This window comes from Sebastes umbrosus, chromosome 12 (genome assembly GCF_015220745.1).
Source record: "Sebastes umbrosus isolate fSebUmb1 chromosome 12, fSebUmb1.pri, whole genome shotgun sequence".
Taxonomy (NCBI): domain Eukaryota; kingdom Metazoa; phylum Chordata; class Actinopteri; order Perciformes; family Sebastidae; genus Sebastes; species Sebastes umbrosus.
Window position 1 is genome coordinate 22,119,310 of NC_051280.1, and position 24,147 is coordinate 22,143,456.

The 24,147-nt window shown below is 39.5% G+C and overlaps 1 protein-coding gene across 2 annotated transcripts in view; it reads left to right on the top strand.

Moving 5' to 3' along the window:
• The first annotated feature begins 218 nt into the window (after positions 1-218).
• clstn2 (calsyntenin 2) overlaps positions 219-24,147 on the top strand; it is a 162,524-nt gene continuing 138,595 nt past the window's right edge. For both annotated transcript variants that reach the window (XR_005209106.1, XM_037787175.1), the window contains exon 1: positions 219-393. Coding sequence is in view for 1 of the 2 variants with exons in the window: in XM_037787175.1 (XP_037643103.1) it covers positions 321-393 (73 nt within the window). In the remaining variant the exon portion in view is untranslated. The remainder of the gene's footprint in view (positions 394-24,147) is intronic.

Consider the following 24,147-nt stretch of genomic DNA (forward strand, 5'->3'; position numbering starts at 1 on the left):
GAGCACCCATCATTTGAGTGTGAAAATACACTTTATAAAATACATTTCGTTTTCATTCTGCATAAAAGCAAATTGTTTTGACACCCTTAATTGACATTATTCAACACTAACGGTCGATTGTGTTTTTATTTTGAAAGCTAAACACCGGAAGCCTTTCTCTCTCTCTTTGCTCACCGTACCCAGTGAGTGTCTCTCTACCTTCTCCCACTACCAGACCAGTTGAAAACATCCTCGCTCTCCGGAGGTGCTCCAGTATTTGAGAAGAGGAAAGGAGAGAGGAGACATCACCACCAACACACTGCTGCTGCTGCTCGACAACCATGCAGACACTCCGGGTCCCTTTTCTGCTGTTTTGGCTCGTTTGGGGCCACTCCTGCGCTCTCGGCGGAAAAGGTAGGTAACATTTAAAAAGAAAAAGACGGATAAAATCGAAATGTTTGACTGTTTTTAACCGTTTGAGTTGAACAAGTTGTCTAGCAACCAGCCGTCCGTGCAACAACTTCGTCGCCATTTAACAAGGTGTTTTGTTTGTTGTTGCTGACTCTAATTAACTTCTGAATATTCAATAGTGTGTTATTTTCTTGGGGTTATTTCTGTTTATTGATTAGTTACTGAAAGTTCACGTATAATGGTGGATAAATTACCTGGACAGGTGTTCAGTTTGGTGGGGAAGTTGTAGCTTTTGTTGTGACGTCACGCTACTGTGATAGAAGATTAGTTAGTGACAAGATAAGATGAACCTTTATTAATCCCTGAAGGGAAATTCAGGTGTCAAAGCAGCAACATCAGCAAACAGAGTGAAACACAGGAGAGGCAAAGGTATACAAAAATTATAAAAACAATAATAGAGACATAAAAGATACAGAGTGAATGGGTGAACACAGTGTGTGCAGTCAGTCAATAAATAAATGTAGTATGTACAATAAATAAATGTAATATGTACATATGTGCAGTCTATAAAGTGGTATATAGGATGTATAGTGTAAAGTAAGTGTAAAATGCACCAGTGGTTAGAGTCCAAGATGGTTGCAGATAGTTCATGTTTAAAGGTAGGTAGTGCATGTTTAAAGGTAGGTAGTGCATGTCGAAATTCTTTTTGTTTTTGTCCTTTTACCGTACAACTCATCTCTGGACTAACTAAACAACACCCCACTCTCTCTCACACACACACACACACACACACACACACTGCTGTAACTCAGAAATGTCCCCTTGGGGATTAATAAAGTACCTACCTACCTACCTTTATATCATGATTTAAATGAATATCTTTTTTGATAATGTTTTTGTATTTTCTGAATATCTTTCTAAAGCATGGGATAGGAGGAGAAAAGAGATACAGATACATTCCTTAGACTGCCTTTTTTTTGTCATGTTTGGATTTGTATATGTGTCTTGTCGTACTTAGGGGGCTGTGATTATAAATCTGTGACTGCTTATTTGTTGTATTTCCATTGTGGGATGTATCCTGGAGCATTATTTGTGGGAGGTTCATGTTCACGATTGTGTCTGGATGATGTTTACGTTTATGTATATGGATGATGCTGGTGTGTTGTGCTGTTAGATGATGGTGGGCGAACATGCTGGAGTGTTTGATTTGTTGTTAGTTAATGTGTCTGAATAATCCCATGAGGGATGGGTCATCATTCATATTCATAATCAATTATGACTAACAGTTTGAGCTCTGATGATAGACATAACTCACCACAGTTTCACTTGCTATAGGAATTCCCATATTGACACGTAAGTATTTATGACGCCCTTAAAGGTTGCTGGGAAACTCTTCTACACATAACGCTGTGTCTTGGAGGCAACCTTACATGCCCCAGTTGCTTTTGAAATGATTACCACCATAAATACGACATTTATTGAGGATAAGAGCGGTTATGTTGCTTGTCATGATTGGCTGGTTGGCCAGTGATCTGAAGATGATTTCTAACTATGATAATCGATTGGTGCTTGGGGAGGGCAGCATGGTCAGGGCGTTGTATTAAGTCACATACTCACCCTGTGATATCCTCATATCTTCCTCTCTCTCTCTCTCACACACACACACACACACACACACACACACACACGGTGTTGACGCTGTCTATGAAGGGCAGCGGCGGTTACAGTGGTATTAATTGGGTCTCTGGAGTGAGAGCGCTGCTGACTGGCTGTCTGCGCTCAACCAAACATTATCATTATTTTCCCTGTTTATGAAAGACCTCTACATGGCTGGGAGCCAGAGGGAAGGCTAACTAGGTTTAGTTTAAGTTTAGAGAAGAGCCTGTTTTCTGTAGAGATTCAGCTTTGATTGGTGTATGTGTGCATATACTGTATATATATTGGGGCTGTCAATCGATTAAAATATTTAATCAAGATTAATCGCATGATTGTCCATAGTTAATCGCGATTAATCGCAAATTAATCACTCATTTTTTTTATCAATTCAAAATGTACCTTTTAAAGGGAGATTTGTCAAGTATTTATTACTCTTATCAATATGGGAGTGGGCATAATGCTGCTTTATGCAAATGTATGTATATATTTGTTATTAGAAATCAGTTAACAACACAAACAATGACAAATATTGTCCAGAAACCCTCCCAGGTACTGCATTTAGCATATAAAAATATGCTCAAATCATAACATGGCAAACTGAAGCCCAACAGGCAACAACAGCTGTCAGTGTGTCAGTGTGCTGACTTGACTATGACTTGCCCCAAACTGCATGTGATTATCATAAAGTGGGCATGTCTGTAAAGGGGAGACTCGTGGGTACCCATAGAACCCATTTTCATTCAAATATCTTGAGGTCAGAGGCCAAGGGACCCCTTTGAAAATGGCCATGACCGTTGTTCCTCGCCAAAATTTAGCCTAAGTTTGGGCCGTTATTTAACCTCTTTCGCGACAAGCTAGTGACGGGGAAAGAAAAGTAATTTTCTTTGAATGAAAAAAACGACAGCGCACGGGGAAAGCACCTGTGGGTGAAGCTGCCCTCGTCAAGTGGATTGATAGCCCCTGAAACTCTCCTCTTCACTGCAGCGCCAGCAGCTCATGCAGACCGACGCCCGTCTCCCTCCACACCGCTAACGGGGGACAGAGCCATGGATGCGTGCTCACGCTGCAGAGGGCAGAGCTGGCAAGCTGGCGCATGTCTGGAGAGTGAACCGGAGTAACGTTTAAAATTTTGTTACTAATAACAGTGCTAAAAAACACTTTCATATAACGTTTGTCGTCCTTAAATACAAGTTGCAAATCCTTAATATCTATACAAGCGATTTTTGCATTTCAAATCGGTTTTATATCGATATACGTCTCCCGTGAAGGACAACTTGCGAGTACTTATCGATGTAGTTGGATCGTAGGAATATAAATCGATACATCGATGTAGTAGATTAATCGTTACACCCCTAGATGCCAGTATATTCACTCATAGATTTAAAACTGAGCCCACTACAACCTAAAAATCACAAGTTGCGTTAATGCGTTAAAGAAATTAGTGGCGTTAAAACGAATTTGCGTTAACACTTTATTATTATATTTATACATTAACTTCGACAACCCTAATATATACACATATAAACCGTTCTCATTGGCTATGCAATGCACAGGTATATAATCTGGTCTTAAGATCAAATATCATGTTTATGAAATGACTGAATTGTTTTGACTCAGTAAAGAAATCATTGTAATTTCCTAAGATTTGATAAGCCTTTGTATTGTTAAGTAAAGCCATTTCCTCATAACAATTGAAAAGGAATATATTAAGACCTCAGTGTGCTGGCTGGATGTTTGCTTGCTGTATAATAGAGACTCAGAGAGTGAGTTTCTGTGTGTGTAGATTTTGCATTTACAAGCTCAGCAGAATGCAGTACTGTGTACATATACATGAGACAAAGGCTTGCTGCTGAATACCTTTTACATAAGAAGTCAGGAAATAGACCAGAGCAGATGAATGCCAACGAACATAGACTGAGAGGATTTGAGGGGTGCTGAAAGAAAAAGAAAGGGAGAAAAAAAAAAATCGAAAACAAGATCAGATTTATGGGTGTCTTTTCAACAGAGCCGTCTAGCTGCATTATCCTCGCTGGAACATAAATCGTGAAAGCGATGTGGAACGTAGAAGCATAACTCAGGTTTTCCTCTTCTGTGCAATGACTTGTGAAACTATGTCTGAAACAATGTGGGAACTGCTCTGCCCGTCCTGTCGCTCTTTTTGAGAGAGAGAGAGAGAGAGAGAGAGAGAGAGAGAGAGAGAGAGAGAGAGAGAGAGAGAGAGAGAGAGAGAGAGAGAGAGAGAGAGAGAGAGAGAGAGAGATGTTTCGTCCTTCTCACTTCTTCTTCCGAGCTCGAGCAACCTTCATTCTGATTTCCAGAGCTGCTGCTCTTCCTCTCTCCACTGCCCTGGATTCAATTCCAAAGTTTTATGGGCTTAAGTGAGTTGTATAAATGGCAAGGCAGTCTTCTTTCTGTCTTACTTTGCCTTTTCTCATCTGGAGAGTGTCACATTCTCACTCTATCCTGGGTACCTCTATTACCGACGCCCTCCTCAGTCCCATTTATATTCTCTCCCTTTCCTAGCCTGTCCAGATCTTCTCTTTTTTTTACTCCTGTTGTGCCTTTTCTCAACCTCTGTCCACCTCCAAACCTTCTCTCTCCTTTACTCTCCCCAGTTTTTGTTCTCTAATGCCTCACAAAGGAGAAAAATGCATGTTTGCTATTAGGGATGGGAAAAAAATTGATTCACCTATGTATCGCGATTTTTAATTTTTTAAATTTTTTTTAAAATTTTGAAATACATTTTTTTTAATGCCAGAATCGATATATTTGCTTCATTTGAGTCTATGCTGAGGTAGAAGGAAGTTACCGCTTTTATTGTTGCAGTCTGAGCAACGTGACGTCATATTCGTTCCATATCCGTCAACCAAAACACACGGCAGCCAGCTGCCATGAGTCAAAACGAAAAAGTAGAAAATGGCAGAGGTTTAAATCCAAAGTGATTAACACTACACCTACAGTAAAGTATGGAAACACTTGCAGGAAAAGCAGAGCTAGACATCATGGCTAAAGAATCAAATCAGCCGACGCTACAACTGTAGAAAACCCATATACTGACATTTATGTTAAATGCATTCAAACGGCCCCGATGGAGCTGACCGTGGATGTATAAAGAGAACGGAGCTAACGGGAGAGCTAGCGACAGACTTAGCTTGATGAAGTTAGTGGAAGTATACACGTGTGACTACGTCCGGTTTTCAAAATAAGCTGTTAACAAAGGGAACTGTATATACAAAATACATATATAGAAAAAAGATTGATTGTATAATATTTACCAGAAGTATAAAACATTACATGTCCCCTATAAATTAAAAAGAAATATCACTAATTTCCGAGGGAAATGTCTTTATTCTTTGAGTTTTGGGTTGCTGGAAAAAATTAAATAACCCCTGACAATGACTGATATATTTGACTTCAGGACATCTCTGACTACAAATATGCTGAAAATCAATCGGGAGGTGTATCGTCCCAGCACTATTTGCTATATGTAAAAAGGTGTGTGTGTGTGTGAGTTGTAATGGCAGGCAATGTGTTGAAAAAGACTGAGTACCCTTGTGCTTTGTACTGGCATTTATAAGTGTGTGTAGGGGAATGTCAGGTCTGTGTGCTGCTGGAAGTATATGCAAATGAGGGCAGATATGCAAATGAATGTCCTAATTTGGATGTTAATTACTCAGCACGGCTAATTATAATATGTCTGATGAGGCGTAAGGTGGAGGAGAGGAGCGAAATGGAAGGGCTGCCATAGGATGATGTATATGTGGTGATGAGAGAATGAGTGTGTGTGTGTATGAGAGAGAGAGAGAGAGAGAGAGAGAGATGTGTTTGTGTGTGGGCTTGTGTATACGCCAGTATCACACCAGCTGGTCCAATGGCCCCAGTGGGGCTCTCTGGTCAGCACTGCTCAATATGTGGTGGATAAACATTGCATGCAGTGCTGACTTCTGAGAGTCGCCCTCACACACGCACACACACACACACACACACACGCACACACACTGCCCCGCTCTCCCACTGATGCATGGACACACATTCACATTCTCGGACACTCCTGTACTTTGAAACTATCTGAGTGAACAGTTTTTTAGTTCTTGATAAAGACACGCATATTTTCCCCTTCGGCAGGTTATCAGTAAATGAGTAAGGTGGTGCTGTAGAGGAGACAGAGAGAGAGGTGAACCTGTAATGGAAGAGGGAAGAGCAGAAATAAGCAAAAGAAGGAGAAACACGCTGTGCATGTGGAGTTAGAAACACAAAGAATGGGACAGAAACCAACTTTCCTGAACTGTGACCTTACTAGAGATGGCTTGATACCACTTTTTAATGTCTGATACCGATACCAATGCTGAAAAGATTAAAATGACCTCCACATTTACCAGCTGCAACATTAAAGTGATGAACACTTTAATGCATCATTGATTAGAATACAATAATATTTATATATTATTCTGCATATTGAGTACTTTTACTTTTGGTACTTAAAGTATATGTTGATGCTAATACGTATGTACGTTTACTTAAGTAGCTTAATATTTTGAATGAAGGACTTTTACTAGTAGCTAGTATTTTACACTGTAGTATTACTACTTTTACTTAAGAAGGGAGATCTGAGTTTTTTCTTCCATCTGTGTATGTTAATATTAGTTTATTGAAATATTAAAAGGGTTTCCTTTCACTCACATGCACACAATTTTCAGGTGCAGTTAATGTAGTGTAGTGCGTGCGCTACAATCATGAAGAAGACAAGACACTCTGCCATTTACCCTCTCCTCTTCCCGCTGTAAGTCACTCAACGCTGACCGTCAGACCCCTGCACACACAGTTGGCTTAGAGACCTGCATTTATGTTGACAGTCGGTTCTGTAAGGAACATACAATTCGTTTTCTGTCGGGGCTACACTCAAAACATTTGGGGCTTTAGCCCCGGCAAAATGACCTGGCAACACCGACTTAGAAGAGTGTATGTGCTGGACTGTTATTTGCGACAGATATCGGCGACTGATGACGTCACTTGTGTGTGTGCAATGCTAGTCACCATCTATGTTTTTTTTGGTACAAGAACATGCGACAAATGACTTTCTTGCTGGATTTGCGAAGTCGCCTACTGCCAGTAGTGTTGCCTAGTGTATTTACTCAGTCATAAGGTTTATCCCCATTCTTGACTGGACAGCCTGAATCGGTTAAGCCATGTTTGAAGAACAGGGCGCAGGAAATGGTAACCTATTTCATTCAATGACAAAAGGCTTCATTTACGAAATATTCTTATCCTTGGGATTTGTGCTTCTGGTGCAATTGAAGCAAGTTATAGCAAATGGATTCTAATAATAAATCAGTGGCCTCCACTGATTTCCATTATTAAATACATGAGTGCAGTCGCTCGAGGTATAATTTTATTAGTTTCATCATCGTCTCTTAAAAAATCTCTTTTTCTCTAAAGCAAAATCTAGTAACATTTTTCCCAATGATGCCCAATGATTCTTTTGTTTTAGCTTGTTTGCTCTCACGGACATTACTGTAAAACATTGAAAAATAGCCTTAGTGCTGGCAGCGAGAGCAGATACAAGGGCAAATAGGGAGGAGGTGCCCCTGAACTTCTAGGGAGGTTTTGTTTTAGTGGAATTTTTTTCTTGTGAGCTATTCTTTTAGTCCTCAGATAAGCATTCAGATTTACCAATTTTGAAAATGGCTTGTACTCAGTCAGTCAGAGTTTGGCTGAATAGAGCAGTGTTCAGCTGCAGCAGCGACTTCCAGACTGAACTGAGGCGCTGTTCCTCTGCGGTGTCCATGAGCTGGTGTCATTGAAGTGTTATCTATGGTCTCTATGTACACAGGCCTAGCAATCCTTTATTAAACAATAGGCCGCGGTCTGTTGTGACTCATGATAAAGCCTGAAGTTATGAAGGCACGCACCACTGCACACTGCTTTAATTATAATTCCAATACAAACTTATTAACCTGCTGTGTATTTGTACAGCTAATAAAATGTGTTAACATTGTAGCGTGCGTTCGTTTCCAGCCAAATATATGAAACGCGCACAGATTCACACGCACGCCCACACGCACACACCAATTGAGTCATCTCCTTCATCTCCCTTTCAAGTTGTCCTGTGTGGGTTTCTTGTATAGTCAGTCCAAAGCCCCACATAAGCTTTGAAATGGCTTTATATTTGATTTTTTTTATTGCTTCTGATTCCCTCCAGTGGCAATCATGAAAGAGCCATGTGTTTTCCATCATGAGATATGATTCTGGAGATGTTTTACAACCTCAGGTTTGCGTGAATATTGGAGAGGTAGGCTACAAAGTGAAACTACACAGTGTAACATCACAGGTCCTACGGCAAGTCATGCCAAAGGGAATTCTTTTAAGTTTTCTAATACTGTGCCTACAAGGCAACTCAGTGTGTGACTGAAAAACAAATCACAACAAAAGAATATCTTGAGAGGAGGCTGAACATAACCGTGTGTGTGTGTGTGTTTGTGAGTGTGTGAAAAACAGACAAGAAAGAAAGAGTCTGTATGGTTTTTGCTCACACCTTCAGTCACGTCCGCATGCATACACAGACTGATGCACCTGGTGTACCTGAAGCTACAATCACTGCTCAGGAAGAAAGGAATCACAGCAGGGAGGGAAAATGAAAGCATGTCCTTAAGAAGAAAGGTTTTAATTTTCATGAGTCATCAGTCAGAAGTGTTATCTGCTTCTCTCTGTCTGTCTTCCTGTTTCTTCCTCAAGGACCCCACCTGTCTCCGCTGGTGTCACTGACTTTGCCTCTCTTTTCTTCTCCCCTCCTGGCAGCAGCACATTAGATATGAGGGTTTGGATTTGTGTGTGTGTCAGTGCAAATATCCCAGTTTCTCCTCTCAGATCACTTTCATATTTTCATCTACTCCTCCTTTTGTAAATCTGCCAGTCTCGAGCCTCACCTCACTACAGAGAGCATGTCCTCACCTCTGCCGTTGCCCTTCATGCCTCCTTTTGTTTTTTGCCTTGTCTGCTCTCCGTCCCTTACTCCGTCTCTTCTTCTGTTGCATTTATAAATCATTTAGATGATGTAGTTAGTAGGGCTGGGACGATACACAAATTGACAAATTAAAAGCAGATTAGTTTGAAAACAAAACATGTATGTGTATATATATTCCTGTCAGAACAACCTAGACATCAATTTAATTTGATTCCTTTCTAATTTAATTTCCTCCTGAAAAATGTCCTCTTTGATGGAATACATTTTCATTTATGAAAGTCTTGTCAGGCGCAAAAACATGTGCCCGACACTTAATAAATCCACACTGAAGTGCAAAAAGTTTTTAAGTTCTGAAATGAATAATCATATACTGTAATGAGAAAACGGCAGTATTTCTTTTCAAATATTCTTGCATGGAGACGTTTGTTGTTTAATTAAAATTCCCCAGTGGGAATAAGAGAAACTGGTTTATTTTTCAGTTTTCTTTCTAAAATTCTGGGTCCTGTGGAAAAAAGTGTGTTTAACGACAAAACACACTTTCTTCTTCTGCTTTCTTCTTTTTTTTGTGGCGTGTTCTGTCTTTTTTTCTGGTCACCTTTTTTTCATTGTGCACAGCAAAGCTGGGGAAGTTATGACGTGTTTTTGTCAAAAAATAAATATATAAAATATAAAGGGACATAAAAAGGCGCTTTCTAGAGTTTTTCATTTGGCTGTTGCAGAAGTCTAAATACAAATTAACACAGTCTGCACACTGTAATTTTCATGTCCTTAAACAAGTGTCCTCCTCATATATTAAAGCTGCAGTAGGCAGAAATGGAGCAAATATGATTAAAAAAAGTTATTTTTATAAAACTATAAACGTCACTGACAGTAGTGCATGAGACAGGTAATGTGAAAAAAATCATGTGCCTCTGTGTCCTCCGGTGTCCTCCGGTGTCCTCCGGTGCTTCTAATGGCATCTGACAGGAGGAAAACAACCAATCAGTGCCGAGCTGGAGCTTGCCGTCTCTGAGCCGGCTGTCAATTACCGCCAACAAGCCGGAGCACAGCCAATAGGAACACTCTCTCTCTGAAATGACCTGTGATTGGCAAAAGTCTCCCGTCACGGGCTAGACTTTTTAAAGCCTGAAAACAGAGCCATGAGGAGGTGCAGAAGTCTAGCTTCCTCTCAGAACACAATATGCTGAAAGGTTATTATGGAATGTTTGTCCAATGATGTCAAAAAACATTCTGCCTACATACAGTATGTATATTAGACTGCCAAAATCATGCTTATATTTCTACTTAGCAGATCAAAACCTGCTATAGTTGAGCACATGCACAAATATTGACTTTTCCATGTCACTAGTGACTGTAACAGGAAGTGTTCTCCAGGGACTTAATGACCTCATTTGTGTTATTCACAGTTTTGTTATTATAATTTTGTGTGTGTCCACATGAAAGATGAACTGTGGGCATAGGGCTGATGAGGCCATTTACACTTTATTATTACCATGAAACCAGTAATGTGATTGTGAGTCACCCACTGCATATTTTCCTGATCCATAAATTTGGAGGTGTCAGATAGGAGCCTCAATTTCCGATTTGTAATGTACTCCCCGGCTTTGCCTTTGTTCTTTCCATTTGCAGTTTGATGTATTGTCTGTTGTTGCCCTCGAAGTCATTTAGTCCTCCTCCTCTGTGCGCTCCTCCTATATACTCATCCGACCTTTCAACCCGACTGCTGAGTACTCATACACAACCTCGCTGCTTTCCACCTCTCTTTGTCTCTCTCTCTGTTTGTCCCTGAAGGAACGAGCAGTATTTTGCCACCCACAACCATTGTGGCCAGCATAGCATTTCCCATCAAGTCCATGTCACAACAGATGAGTTTTAATTTTAACTTACTCTAGTGTAATGAAATGTTCTGTTTATTTTATCCATGGTCCACAGCTTTTGCTATTACAACTCTGTTCCCTGTCAGCAAAAAATCCTATTAATCTTTCTGCAATTTCAGCATTGTTTTTGCACACTCCGATAATGGTGCTTACCCAGGTTTTTCGAGCTCATTATTGTTAATCGATTGACATTCGTCATCGCACACTGAAAATGAAACATCCTTTTTATCAGCGAGAGCTCGTCTGGGCCTTTGTGCATTCTAATGTACAGACGCATACTTACTCTTGTATACGACAATTACATCCTTTTCAGAGGTGATATTTCCTCTAACAAGGTGTCAAGGAAAGACTGACAAAAGGTGTTGTTTGCAAGTGAAAGCACATAATGTTCACACTGTTTTGTATTGTAAGGGTATATGCAGTGCAGTGTGTCTGTGTGTTTATAATTGGTTTAATTGAAAGTTCGTTCATGAAAAGATACTTGGTCCTTACACTGACAAGCCTGTTTTGTAATGTGGCTTCACATGGCTCAAAGGTGATTCTGTCTCGCTGTGCTGTGATGGTTGATGGTATGTAGTCATAGCCTCTCCAAATGCCTCGCTATGAAGGTATTTTTTCAGAATATTGAATGTACATTTCTGCTTCTGAATTCGCCTCGGCAAGTTCGTGTTATATATATGTCTGGCGTAGGAAATGTCTCTATCACGTCTCATTAGTGCTGCATTTTTTCATGCGATTAATTCAAACCTTTTATTGAAAAAGTGTTGCAACTGTCACAAGTTTGCATCGCTACTGGTATGAATATTTTGAATTCAAAATATTAGCAGGCGAGTATTTTGCACTATCATGCCGTTTATTTGTCATGCCCCTGGTGTTTAAAGGCCTTAACCAATCAGATTGTACTGTGGGTGGGACATCAAGTGAGGCTTCAGAGGACTACACACAGAGACACACGGCTGCATCAGAGCCAAAGTAGCACATTTTAGATTTAATTAATTTAATCTGCAGTCGGATCAAAAAACGATTCGGACAATCATAAAAATGCTAAATATTGCAGCCGATAATCGTCCAGACCGATAATTGGATGATCCTTAGAATATATTGCATCAGTTTCTGTATAGTTTTGTCAAAGGAAAAGGTAAATACAAGACTATAAATTTAAACAATTCTCCCTCCTCTTTCTCCGTCTCTCTCTCTCTCTCTCTCAAACACAATCTGTTCTGTCTGATTAGACAGAAACACTTTGTTTTTGCGAGACAGTGAAATGACTCCGGTGTTAAATAAACTTTTATGCATTGTTTTTTTCGAGTCAAAGGCAGTCAGATAAAAAAAAAAAAATGACGGCCCTCCAAACAAAAAGCCTGGCAAGAAGAAGCAAGAATGTCCTCTTCAGCCTACCTGTCACAATTAACCCACGACTGAACTGTTCAATTTCTATTAAAATGCCAGGGCTTTGTGTGTGGATTGCTCACCCCCATATCTCTGTGGCACTTTTCCTCTGTAATTATAGTCATTTTTCTTCACAAGCAGACAATAAGTGCATTGTATTGAGTTGAAAAGACAGTGCCACCATACTGGCACATCAGATTGGTGAGCAAAAATGACTTTTGATAGTTGAAAACAAGGAAATACTTGAAACAGTCGGCTTCCTTGCTATTGCAACATAGTCTTAGTATCCTCCTGAGACTAAATAATTTACTTTTCACCGGAACACTGTAGTCAGAAATGTGCTTTTCTCTTCCAGATTATTGGAGGAGTAAATTCAACTCTACAGGCAATAAAAACTTTACAGCTTTCATTTCTCCATTTATGCAACAACATCGACTGTGTTACTGAAATATGTTGTACATTTATAAAGCGATGGGTCCAACTGGAGCACATTGCATTGATGAATGTGTCCTTTATAAGCTTGTTACATTGTGTTGAATATCAGTCACCATTCACCTTTAGATCTTGGATTGGTGGTGTTTTGAACCTTTGATTACACTTTATCTGTCACAAGAGATAGATTTTTCTAGTGAGAGAAAAGAGTGTTTTTGTAAAGGAAAGCCAGAGCCCCAGAGGCAGTGGTGTGGAGAGAGAGGAGGAGTGGAGGGGAGGAGAAGGGTCACAGATGAAATAACCAGAATGAAATGGTATGGGAGTGAATAAAGGAGCACTGATCACACTCCTGATGTATTGGTTTGGGATGTATTAGCATTAAAACACATCATCAATCCTCTCTCCTCCCCTCCTTTCTCCTCTCTCCCAGTGTGACCGCTCACCCATTATACTTTATTTAAAGTAATTGACCAGAAAATGGTTCTGAGTTGTCATCAGAAAGGAAAGTGCTCTTTTTAGCAGCTGCAGTCTTGCAACTTAGGGATGTAATGGCTGTTTGCCTTTATTGGACATTAGTGCGTGTTATTTCTCTGCCTACCTCCTTCATACTTTCCCTCCCACAGCTGCCCTTTTCCCCCCATAGCCTTTGTACTGTCTTTCCCTCATGCACAGTTAAACGCACACATACACATTCACTAAGCAGCTCCTCAGCATGTGTAATAAGGCTGCTTTCCTCACCAGTAATAGGGATCAGCTGGGAGTGGAGTGGTCCAAGATGGCAGCTCCACAAAGGAGCTGACAGATGCTTGGGAATGAGACAAATCAGGGAGAAGATGGCCCAGCTAAGTTGTCTTGTTAACCCCCTGACCTTTGTCTCTCTTTCTCTCTCTACCCACTTGGATGACTGACTTACAGAATAGTATCTTTATTGTCGTCGTGCTTAGAACAACGAAAGTCCGTTTAGTCAGCTCTTCAGCACTAGATTGCTCACATTGGTTCTCACAAAGAGGCTGAGCCGTCATACAATATTAAAGTGCTACACTGTTTACCTCTCAAGGTGCCGTTTGCCTCTCAAGCATCATTTCTTTATTTAGACAGTAGCCTAGAGGAGCAAAGTGAAGGGGAAACGCTGGTAATTGCTCGGGAAGTCGTGACATAAATTCACCATCTCGAATTTTACCAGCTCTTGCAGGCACTCTGTCGACTAGTGTCATTACATTCAGAAGACGTTCTTCTTTTAGTTCCGTGTTATTTCGTCTGTCTTTGAGAAATGGGGACGATTTTGCAGCCGTGGTGTGATTTGGAAAAATCCGAGGCGGGCGATGCTACCCTCTTTGTTATTGCAGAATATGTAATTCATCCCCGTTGTCAGATATTGATTTTAGGAGAAAAGTGATGATAAACAATGTTTTCTTTCCAACCCTGATCCCCGTAGTAGATTAAAACAAACTGCTGAGAGTAATGTGGTTTGGCTTAGTATTAAATTCAGAAAATGCCCTCCACAGTCTTCCTACTATGGGAGTATAATACTCCAAATATATCATACTCACCCCTGTAGCAACCTCGCCACCAAAATTTCTTATGCTGAGAGATGACGTGGAAAACACAGAAGTCATGAAGAAATATATTGGCAACACTATGAAATTTCACATAAATGTCTTTCCTGCCTCAGAACTACAGTTCATCTGGCAAACCCCTGAAGTCTGAAGTGTTGAGTTGTATCTTATTACTAGATGTACAGAGCAGAATGAATACAGTTCACACTGCAGCAGACTGACATCATTAACCATCTAATTATTCAAGAGCATACTAGAATTTTTAAATATCATCAATTTGACTAATATTGTAAGGTCTGTCCCATGCAGGCTTAAATCCCCTCCAGTGTCCTTCGATGTATTGAACCTCCAGCTTTCTTTCTTTGGTGTCTGCCCCCCTTGAAGTTAAAAGAAGAGATGGAGGACATAGATGCATTAGAAAATACAAAAGAGAGAGAAAAGAAGGCGAGAAGAGTAGGGGTAGAGGAAAGACAATGTGGAGAGGGAACAGAAGCCAAGGACAGAGGAGAAGCGAGATGCTGCTAAAGAGGAAAAGAGAGAAGCAGAGAAAATAACAAATAATGAAAAAAATGAGAGCATCATGACAGAAAAAGAGGGAAGATAAAGGGAGAGAGGCTGCCCGGTGTGGCGATGTTTGCCATAGCCACTCATTGTTTGGCGGTGTGAGCGGTCGGCGGTCGGCGGCAAGCCCCAGAGCGATTCATCATGATTATGTGGTGGTAGGCAGGTAATGTCACAGCAGGCAGGGCTGGGCAAACTAGAGGCGGAGGCTGCCGCTATTTCTGGGCATCCGTCTTTGCCAGCCAGGATCGAGCTGGTCACACCAGCCTGCGTTGTGTCTCTGCTGTGCCCTCTGGATGTCTCAGTTTTTACCAGCCGCGACAGTGTGCGGCTGGTATTGTTTTCACCTTGTGAGTCTGTGTGTGTCATCAAGGTGAAATGTGGTCCTGGAGACACCTACTGTAGAGGGAATTACCACAGAAGCGTACATTGCCAGGTGTCTATATGTTTGTCTGTACTGATCCGATACCAGTGTTTAATTAATAAGCTGTATGCCTCACTGTGTGGAAGTGACTGGGATCATTCTTATGTGTGAGGCAACATCAGGCCTGATTTAAACATTGCTTTCCTAAGTTTGTAAAACAAATAAATACATAGATACAGTATATATTTATTGAATTGTTCCTTATTTATATCGTACACCAGTATCTTGGTTTTTAATGCAGCAATAAATTGGTCAAAACATAAACAGGAATTAAAATTCCATTATATAATGTATATAGTATATAAACATAGAATTTAATTGAATAGATTGGCGCCCCCTCTTTATGCCCACTGGCCCGATTTGGCGTCACGGCTGGTGTTATCCCATCGCAAGATGGTCTGGCGATGGTTTTTTGTATTTTCTTTTTCTGTTTGGCTCTTGAAAATGTCTGGTATGTGGGTTGTGCTATGTGTTCTGCAGGTTTTCATGATGTGCTGCTTTTACATTTACAAATTGATGGTGTGTCTCAGCTTCCTATGTCGATGTTTTTGGTTATTTTTACTCCCCGCTCCTGTCTGTCGTGTTATACGACGCTTCAGTGACTTATTAAAGACGTTTTAAATGTCAAATGTCTGTTTCTGTCTCCATCTCTCACCCCCTTCTCTCTCCCTCTTATCCTTTTTCTGTGATTCTCTATCTTTACCCTTCGCGTGTCTCTGACTTCTTCTGTGGCATTTGCTGTCATTGCCAACCTCGATCATTTACATCTCTTTCATGTTTCTCTCTTCACTGATCCCAGTCAGCCACCTTTCACTTCCTCTAAAACAGCTCACACTGTGCAGTGATGAACCCTCGTGCTTGTTTGTCCAAATGTCAGCAGTTTTGTACAGAAACCCGGTGCTGCTGTCACACTCGCACTCACAAACACACAGACATTTAATGTCATGTGTGCTTGCTGTACACTAAGTCTCTAATGCACAATGTGGTTGTAGGGAAGTCTAAATGATTAATGATTGCCTCTGTGGTGTGTCTGCCAAGGCTGCAGCTAAAACCAGTGTCATTCTCTCTTACTGCTGTCACTTCATGAATATTGTATAGGTTAGGACTTGCTCGCCTCAAAAATAAGTCCATTTCTGTCCATATACCACCAATTGTTCCTGTTTTAATCCGTCCAATTGCGTAGCCAATTATGTACTTATCTACGTAATAAAAGTAAGGATCGAAAACATTTTCATAGAAGCCATGCTCCCCTTTAACTGGTCCCTACTGCCAATTTATGTTTTGCAACATTAGCTCAAGCCATCATGAAGGCTTTTTACATTTTCTGATCTTTCCTGGAAAAAAATCCTAGTATACAGGAATTAGTTTACATTTCTAACAGCCGCAACAATAACTGTTTCTGAGTTGTAGGCCTACTCCTCACGCCGAGTAAACTGAACTTCATGTGTAAAATCAATGGATTGTCCCCTTTTTTAAGACCAGTTTCTTATAAAGGTGTTGCAGTACTGGACTATTTGTTGACTGGTAAGTAATTTCTGAGGATGTAGTGCATGCACATCATAGTGACGAGCATTAAGCACCAAAGATACCAAAGATAAAAACGATGCAAATACCACATCATGTTGACAATATCTATTAAACCATGTGCCTAAACTGGGCAGGTACTGTCGAAGCCGTCATCTACTATAATCACTCAGCTGATAGTCTATATTACTGGGAAGTGTTAGCGTGCTGCTATGTGCCCTAAGGTCCTCTGGAATATGATTACCCGTCTGCAGTGTTGCACTGTCAGCACAATCTTGGAGGCAAACTGAGCAGAACGTCATTTAGATTTTTTTTTATCCTGACATAGTATGCTTGGACAGCTGTTTAGCTGAATGTGTATACTGTATGCTTCTCTCTATGATATTATGCTGAAGTACTGATATATATATATAAGTGTGTCTGTGTTGCCTATGCTTTGTGTTTTTTGCTAAATTTTCTATAAGCTCCTTTTTTTTTTTACAAGGTATAATGTTGTTCACGCTAAGTTCTTAAATGCATTACACATGACAACCGCAATTAACACCGTCTCACTCACTACAGTGGACTCTCTTGCATACAACTCTGGATAACACCCATTCTTAACGTTCATTAAACGCTTGCACTCAAGGTGGGAGTGATGTATGACAAACTGTTCTCATGAACACTAACGTCGCAGTTGGGTTTTGTTTTTTCTTTCAAATTTCTGTTTGGAAATGATTAAGAGGCTTAGCTATAGCCTACATTATATGTAAGTGATGAAAAGTTTAATTTATTTCTGTAACTAGGTTGTCTGTGATGTTATTTATAGCAACTTCCACAGAGAGAGTTTCCCACAGTGTTTTTAGTGTCTCCCAGTGCTTGTAAAATAGGTCTTTTCATAGTGTTTGGGTAGTGTCCCAGAGTGTGTTAGTTTTTGTGAAGGGTAGGGCTAGGCCAGTAGTGGATTGTTGAGGATCAGTATTTGAGAGTTAAAAAAATCTGAAAATTATATGTCTGCCATTTTCCTTTAACATAGGCTATACAAATTACACAAATAAACACATTTCACTTGGTTATTCAAGAACTGTGACCAACATTTTACACATTTACAAAAATCAACTTGTAATGGCAACACTGTTTCTACATTACCTGAAACATGTCTTATCTCTGGCATATCTGCACTGCAATTTATAATATGTTTTTTTATTTATGTATGCCGATACCAACATATCTGTGATAAGATCAATCGGCTGATGTTGGAATATATTTGAGGGGGATCTTTGTGCCTAATTAGGCACAATTTAAAAAAAAAAATCTTCAGGAGATATTGTGCATTTGTTGATTACAACGGCTTCCAAAGCGGTTTAACCCCCTGAATGCGCACGCACCCAGTAATCTTTGTATACAAGAAAGCCATCTATATAATAAAAAAATGTATGCTAAAAACAGCATACATGGCTTGATGTGTTGGGTCCTGCAATAAGGCCAGGGCTAACGGATAGTGTTTAAATATATGGCTAAATTATATCTATATGGGACCTCTCCACCGTTCAAGTTCACCACTTTAGAGTATTTGGAAGTCAGCCACAGCCTTCTCTTTGGGTTAAAACCACGAAAAGGTCTGAGCTTATCAGAGTTTTTAATAGATGAAACACATTTGCCTTAAGTGTCTAAAAACTGATTAGCTATTCATTGAGCTTCACCCCTGTTTAGGCTTCAAACACCGAGCTGCAATTCACTGACGCAAAACAGTGTGGGAGACAGTCTCCCAGTGCAGCTGTGGCAAAAACTAAAACATCTTTCAAGTCATAATTTGAGCCGACATTGAATTAAAAACACTATCACACCCATGCTATTATTTCCACAAATGCAGTTGGAAAAAATAAACCCTGCAGAGCGTCTTTCCTTTCACCGATAATGGCATCATTTTATTTCAAATTGTTAATGGGCTATTTGGACATGGGAGCATTAAAAGGAAGCTGCTGTGATTACCGTGATCACAGTCACTTCACTGAACAATATCAGTCTGTTTTTCCTAAGTGTTATCTGGTCAACAAGAGACATTAATGGACCCTTTTTCCTCTAATGCTCAGGTGAAAGGGTTGACAGCTTTCAGATAAATAGCTCATAATCACTCTTTTATACTGCTCTCTCTTTAAATGTTATGACCTGGGAGACGCACAAACAGTCTGTCTGTGTATTTCAGGATTAAGTGCTTACCAACAATACAAAATTTAGTCACAAATTAAGGCTGTGCTATTCTCCTTTCGTCAAATTATTAGAAAATACAAGAAAGAAAAACCTAATCAAATTGAGCATCAGACTACACACAGCAACTGAATACTTTGTATACCTTGAATCTTGTAGTAATATGCATCTTGTTTGTGAAAAATACGCTTCATTCTCTCCTTATTTCCCCCCATATACTCATCTGTCTCTTTCAAACTCTCATTCACTCCTGCAAGGCCATCTTTACATTGGTACTTAACAGTTGGCAGCATCTTATTAGTCTAAAAGGTAAATCCTTTACTAATGTGACTTTTCCTTCACATCCCACGCTTTAATGCCTGTTCCCTCAATGGCCCTTTTGAGGTGACATTTATTTCGAATAATCAAGAGGAATTAAAAATAGTTAAACTGTAGAGTAATGTGAAGCATAAGTGGTCACGCTGCTGTAAAAATATACTAAAGCTTAAATTTAAAGATTAAACTTTGAAATGAAAGCTAGCTTCCAATTTCACATTAAATGTAGTCAACATTTAAAACATTCACACAACTAAAACAGTTAATAAGTCATCACTTTCTGACAAAAACTGTCAGAAAAGTCCTCTTCATATCTTCAAGATGTTACAGTCTCTATAAATCAATTATTTGTACTGTACGTGAAAGTGTAAAGTCATCACTGAAAACAATAACATGCTCGTTCTTTATGTCAGATTTAATGCATGGACAATTTCCAGCACAATTTGTTTTAACCTTATCTTTGCTGTGGTCTTTCACTTTCCTCCTTCCTGTGGGATTTCAGCGCTGTCCTACAGTATTAAATTAAATGTCGATAGGTAGCAGCAGAGGAAGGGAGGAAATTGACATTAAGCTTTCAGAAATCCTCCCCAGAGCGATTCTGTTTGGTCACAGTATTGGATGAGTTTGAAGGTTTCACACTCACACAAGAGCCATATCACCTGAACTGTGCAAAATGCGCACATGTATGCACAAAACAGGCCAACAGTTCCCATAAGGTAACGACAGACTGACAGACTGACAGACCGACAGACTGACGGACTGACGGACTGACGGACTGAGTGAGTCACAGGCAGGCCAGCAGGTGGTGGGAAGCACAAACTCTCAGGGAGGGAAGGGCAGTTTGACTTTCAGGCAGTTAGAAGGACAGAGAAACAAGGAGATGAAAAGTTGCTCACAACTTCAAACACACAAACAGATTGTCACACTTCAAGTATTCCCATTAGAGCGATTTTGAGGGAGTAATTGCTTTCCTTTTTGATCCGATACCAAGTAAAACCAAATAAAAAGGCGGACATATTTATGATTTGTTTTTCCCTAAAAGCTTTTTGAGTAAATAAACTGCCAAAATTAAAGTCTGTTTATGTGTTTTACATACCCAACAGAAACACAAGAGGCTTATCAATGTGTATTAATAAACAGACATAGCTTATTATTGAATATAACCTTAATTGACTTATATATAACATTGCCTTAATAAAGCATCATTATTATATATTTTTGGTCTTCAGCCAAACTGGATCCCACCTTGAACTGTGGTGTAATGGCCTCCTGCCTGGTTCGGAGTTGCCCTTGTCCAACCCCGTCTCCTACAAAATGACGTTCCAAAACAACCAAGCTGCATTCTCAATTATGTTGTGATGACAACATATTTTCTCCACAGTTTTAAACACACGGTTTAACATCGTAAATTGAAACAAAACAAAACAAAAATGCAACAAAACTACTTGGTTATGTTTAGGGAGCAAAACTACTTGGTTAGGTTTAGTAAAACATCATGATTTGGCTTGAAATAAGTATGTTTGTTACATTATTAAAGTCACAAATTAAAATAAGTCAATGTTGACTTTTCTTTTCACACGGGACATAAACAGCGGTCTCCTGGATGAAAGTTGTATTTGTTTGTCCCGCCCCGACCTCCTCCCTACGCGGACTTCCACGGCCTATGATTAGAAATGTATTTGTGATGCTTCAAAAACAAACATAATACGTTTCACTCGAAACGTAATTGAGAGTGCAGATTCATTGCATGGAAATATAATTTTTAGGAGGCCAGGCTGCCTTGTCAGCTGATGGATGAAGCTGCTGGTTTTTCTGGGGCTTGTGTTTTCGTTTTAAAGATTTTAACAGTACTTCCGTTTCAGAAATTTCCAGGTTCACTTTGTGTGCTGCATAATATTGACTTTCGGACTCGCTAACTAGCCTTGACTGTTAGTCTGGCAATTAACGACTTTGCATTAAAGACTTAATGAAATTAAAAATGCAGGTGATGCAATATTCTAGGGAAAACACCACCTGGGTGGATTTATAATAGGCTAAGGTTAATACAAGGTCGCTTGTCTTTGGCAGAATAGTTAATTTTCATAACAGTGTACCCTCATCATCATATGACCTCATTGTTAAAGGGGATTATCTGTGGTAGGGGAAACACTGCTTCTTGTGCGACTCGGTGTCTCTACAATACACAGACAAATATGTTTGATTTGTCCGTGAACATACTGTAAGTAAGATGAAATGCGATGGCATATCTTAGGAAACAAAAAGTAATTTTGTTTGTATGTCCGTGGAGTGGCTTCTCTCCGTCTCTTTGTCTTTTTCGGCCATGTGTTCTTTCTCTGCTCTGACACTAGATAAGAGTAAAATACATTATTGGACAACCGAATGATTCCTGATTTGATTTCACTTCTTGGAAGAATGAGTTAGGCAGACCCAAAGCAGCCTGGGAGAGAAAAACAAATAATCCTTCACTCTCTCTCTCCTTATTTCAATTCCTTTTTCCTAAAGTCCTTTCTGCTCCCCTTTGTCTCCCTTCACCCTGAACAACTTTGTGGCTGAAAAGTGGGGGTGGGTTGTCACATTTAGTATTTCTGTGATGAATGCCTTTCTGTTGTTTTACTCCACTCATCATTCAAGTTGAATATTCTGAAAAGTAAAACAAAAACTTTCCTTATTTTGTCTCAGCGGGCTACCACTGCCTATGTGCTATGTAAACGTAGCTTTTAAATAGTGTATTATTAGTCTCTTTTATCATATTTTGTAATGAGCTGTCATTTTTTTTAATCTTTTGGGGAACACTAAAGAAAATGTTTAGACTTGACATGACTGATTAAATAGTGAATTCATTATTATTTCTTTATATAACCCCCATGACACTAGAGGTTATATGCTCATTCACGCTGCATGACAACGTGTTTCTATTCTTGCTCAAGAGGTGAAAAAAGCCCTTGTGTTTTCAACTTGCTGTCATATTTTCATGTTTTTGCATTTTGTTTAGCTCTTTTTCCAGACGTGTCAAAGTGAGGACAGGCGGGAATATTGGAATGGAGAGAGGTCCAGCCCAAATGTCTAACCCAGTATTACATGTCTAGTCTGCTAAGCCACCACTATGCTTATCACAAACACTTACTTTGAAAAGTCAATGAACCCTTTTCTTGCGAGATTTGAGTACTACCCTCAGTTATCATGTTTGTCTGGAAAAGGACAAAGACTTCACATCAAGATTGTTATTTTTCTTCCTCTCACCATCCCCTCAATCTTCTTGCTTTCCCTCCTCTCTTAAGACACTGTCAATTATCTTCTTCTCTTACCTTCACTCCGCTTTCTCAGACTTTAAACTTTGATTCCTGCTGCATTTATTGTCTCTCGCGCTTGTTTTACGTAACTTGCTGGTAGCTTCTGCTCGCAAGCCAGCTCAACATTAGCATACCAAAACTACCGTCACGAAATAAAGCTTATCACCAAAGCAAACATTATCAGCCTAATGTTACCTGTGTTCTCCTTTAACTAACTAACAGAGCCAACCGACCTCATGAGGTCACAGGCTAGAGCACTGCAACATGGTGGCGCTCTTGCCACGAAAGATGAAACGGATCTTTTTTCTTTTAAATGCTGTCATTTGTCATGTTTGTTATATGATAGTTTATTAGAGTGGAAATCCCTTTATTAAACCAGCTTAACTTGGTTGAACGTTTCATTTCCACTTTAAATATGAATGCCAGAATTTAACAGTAATATTTGAGGTTAAGACTGCCTCTAATATCGCATTGTTTTCCAATAAAACTATATGTAAATGCTGAATTATAATGTTACCAAAGTCTCTTTCTGACAGTAAACACAAACAAGCTAGAACAATACAGTAGAAATTGTGCTCTACCTCTTCCTCTCTGAATTAATCGTATTGATTGAGAGATAATGACTGTGTCAATACAGTTTTGAGCTGAAGTGATTAAGTGTCCGAACAAGCAAAGCTCCACAAAGCTTTGAACTACATAATTACTGTAAAAAAGAATGACAAAATTAACAATTGACTTCTTCATACATACATACATACATGCATCATTTTTCAGACTGCATGAAAGCAGCAGCTCACACATTTTCCTGTTCCTCCTCGAAAACCTTCTCAGACAGAATTACTGGAATCAACAAAATGTCTTTAAGTCTTCAGTTTTACATCTGGACCATGTTAAGGAAAGAGCAGATTCTATCTCCTCTAATGGGAAAATTAAATTACCTTTTTTGTAAAGACAGAATTATTCACATTGATTTTTGCCCAAGACTTCTTTAACAATGTCCATTACAACACTGATACTCTGATTTCTTATTTAAAAACATGTCTTTAGCATAATAAATGGCATGATTGAAGTTTAAGTCATGTCCAGATAATAATGGAAATGTATTTTTTTATTATTCAAGCTGCTAATGTTTTGAAAATTTCTTTTAATGTATAGTAAGATCGGATGTGAGTTTTCTACTGTACAAAAAAAGTCACAACTCTTATTTAGCTTTGCACCCAAATGGCTTTGATATGTAAGGGATAATGTACAACGAGCCGGACATTGTTGTGAAAGAAAGCCCAACAGGGCGATGCCGATAAGAAATCAGTAATTTTACACAAAACGGTCCGCCAGAGTCCGACATCAGAGCTGCGCCCATAGCAACGGTCTGCTATACATAGCAACGGACTACTATAAAGAAATCACAGACTACAAGCAAATTGGATCTTTTTTTTTTATCACTGAAAAAGACATTCTTAGTCAGTGTCCGTGCAGCTCAATATGAACAACATACTGTACATAATATGTTATGCTGTCATTATTTTTACTTACTATGAACCTGTATGGGCTACTGTAATAACTATTTTCTGTGACATTACTATTT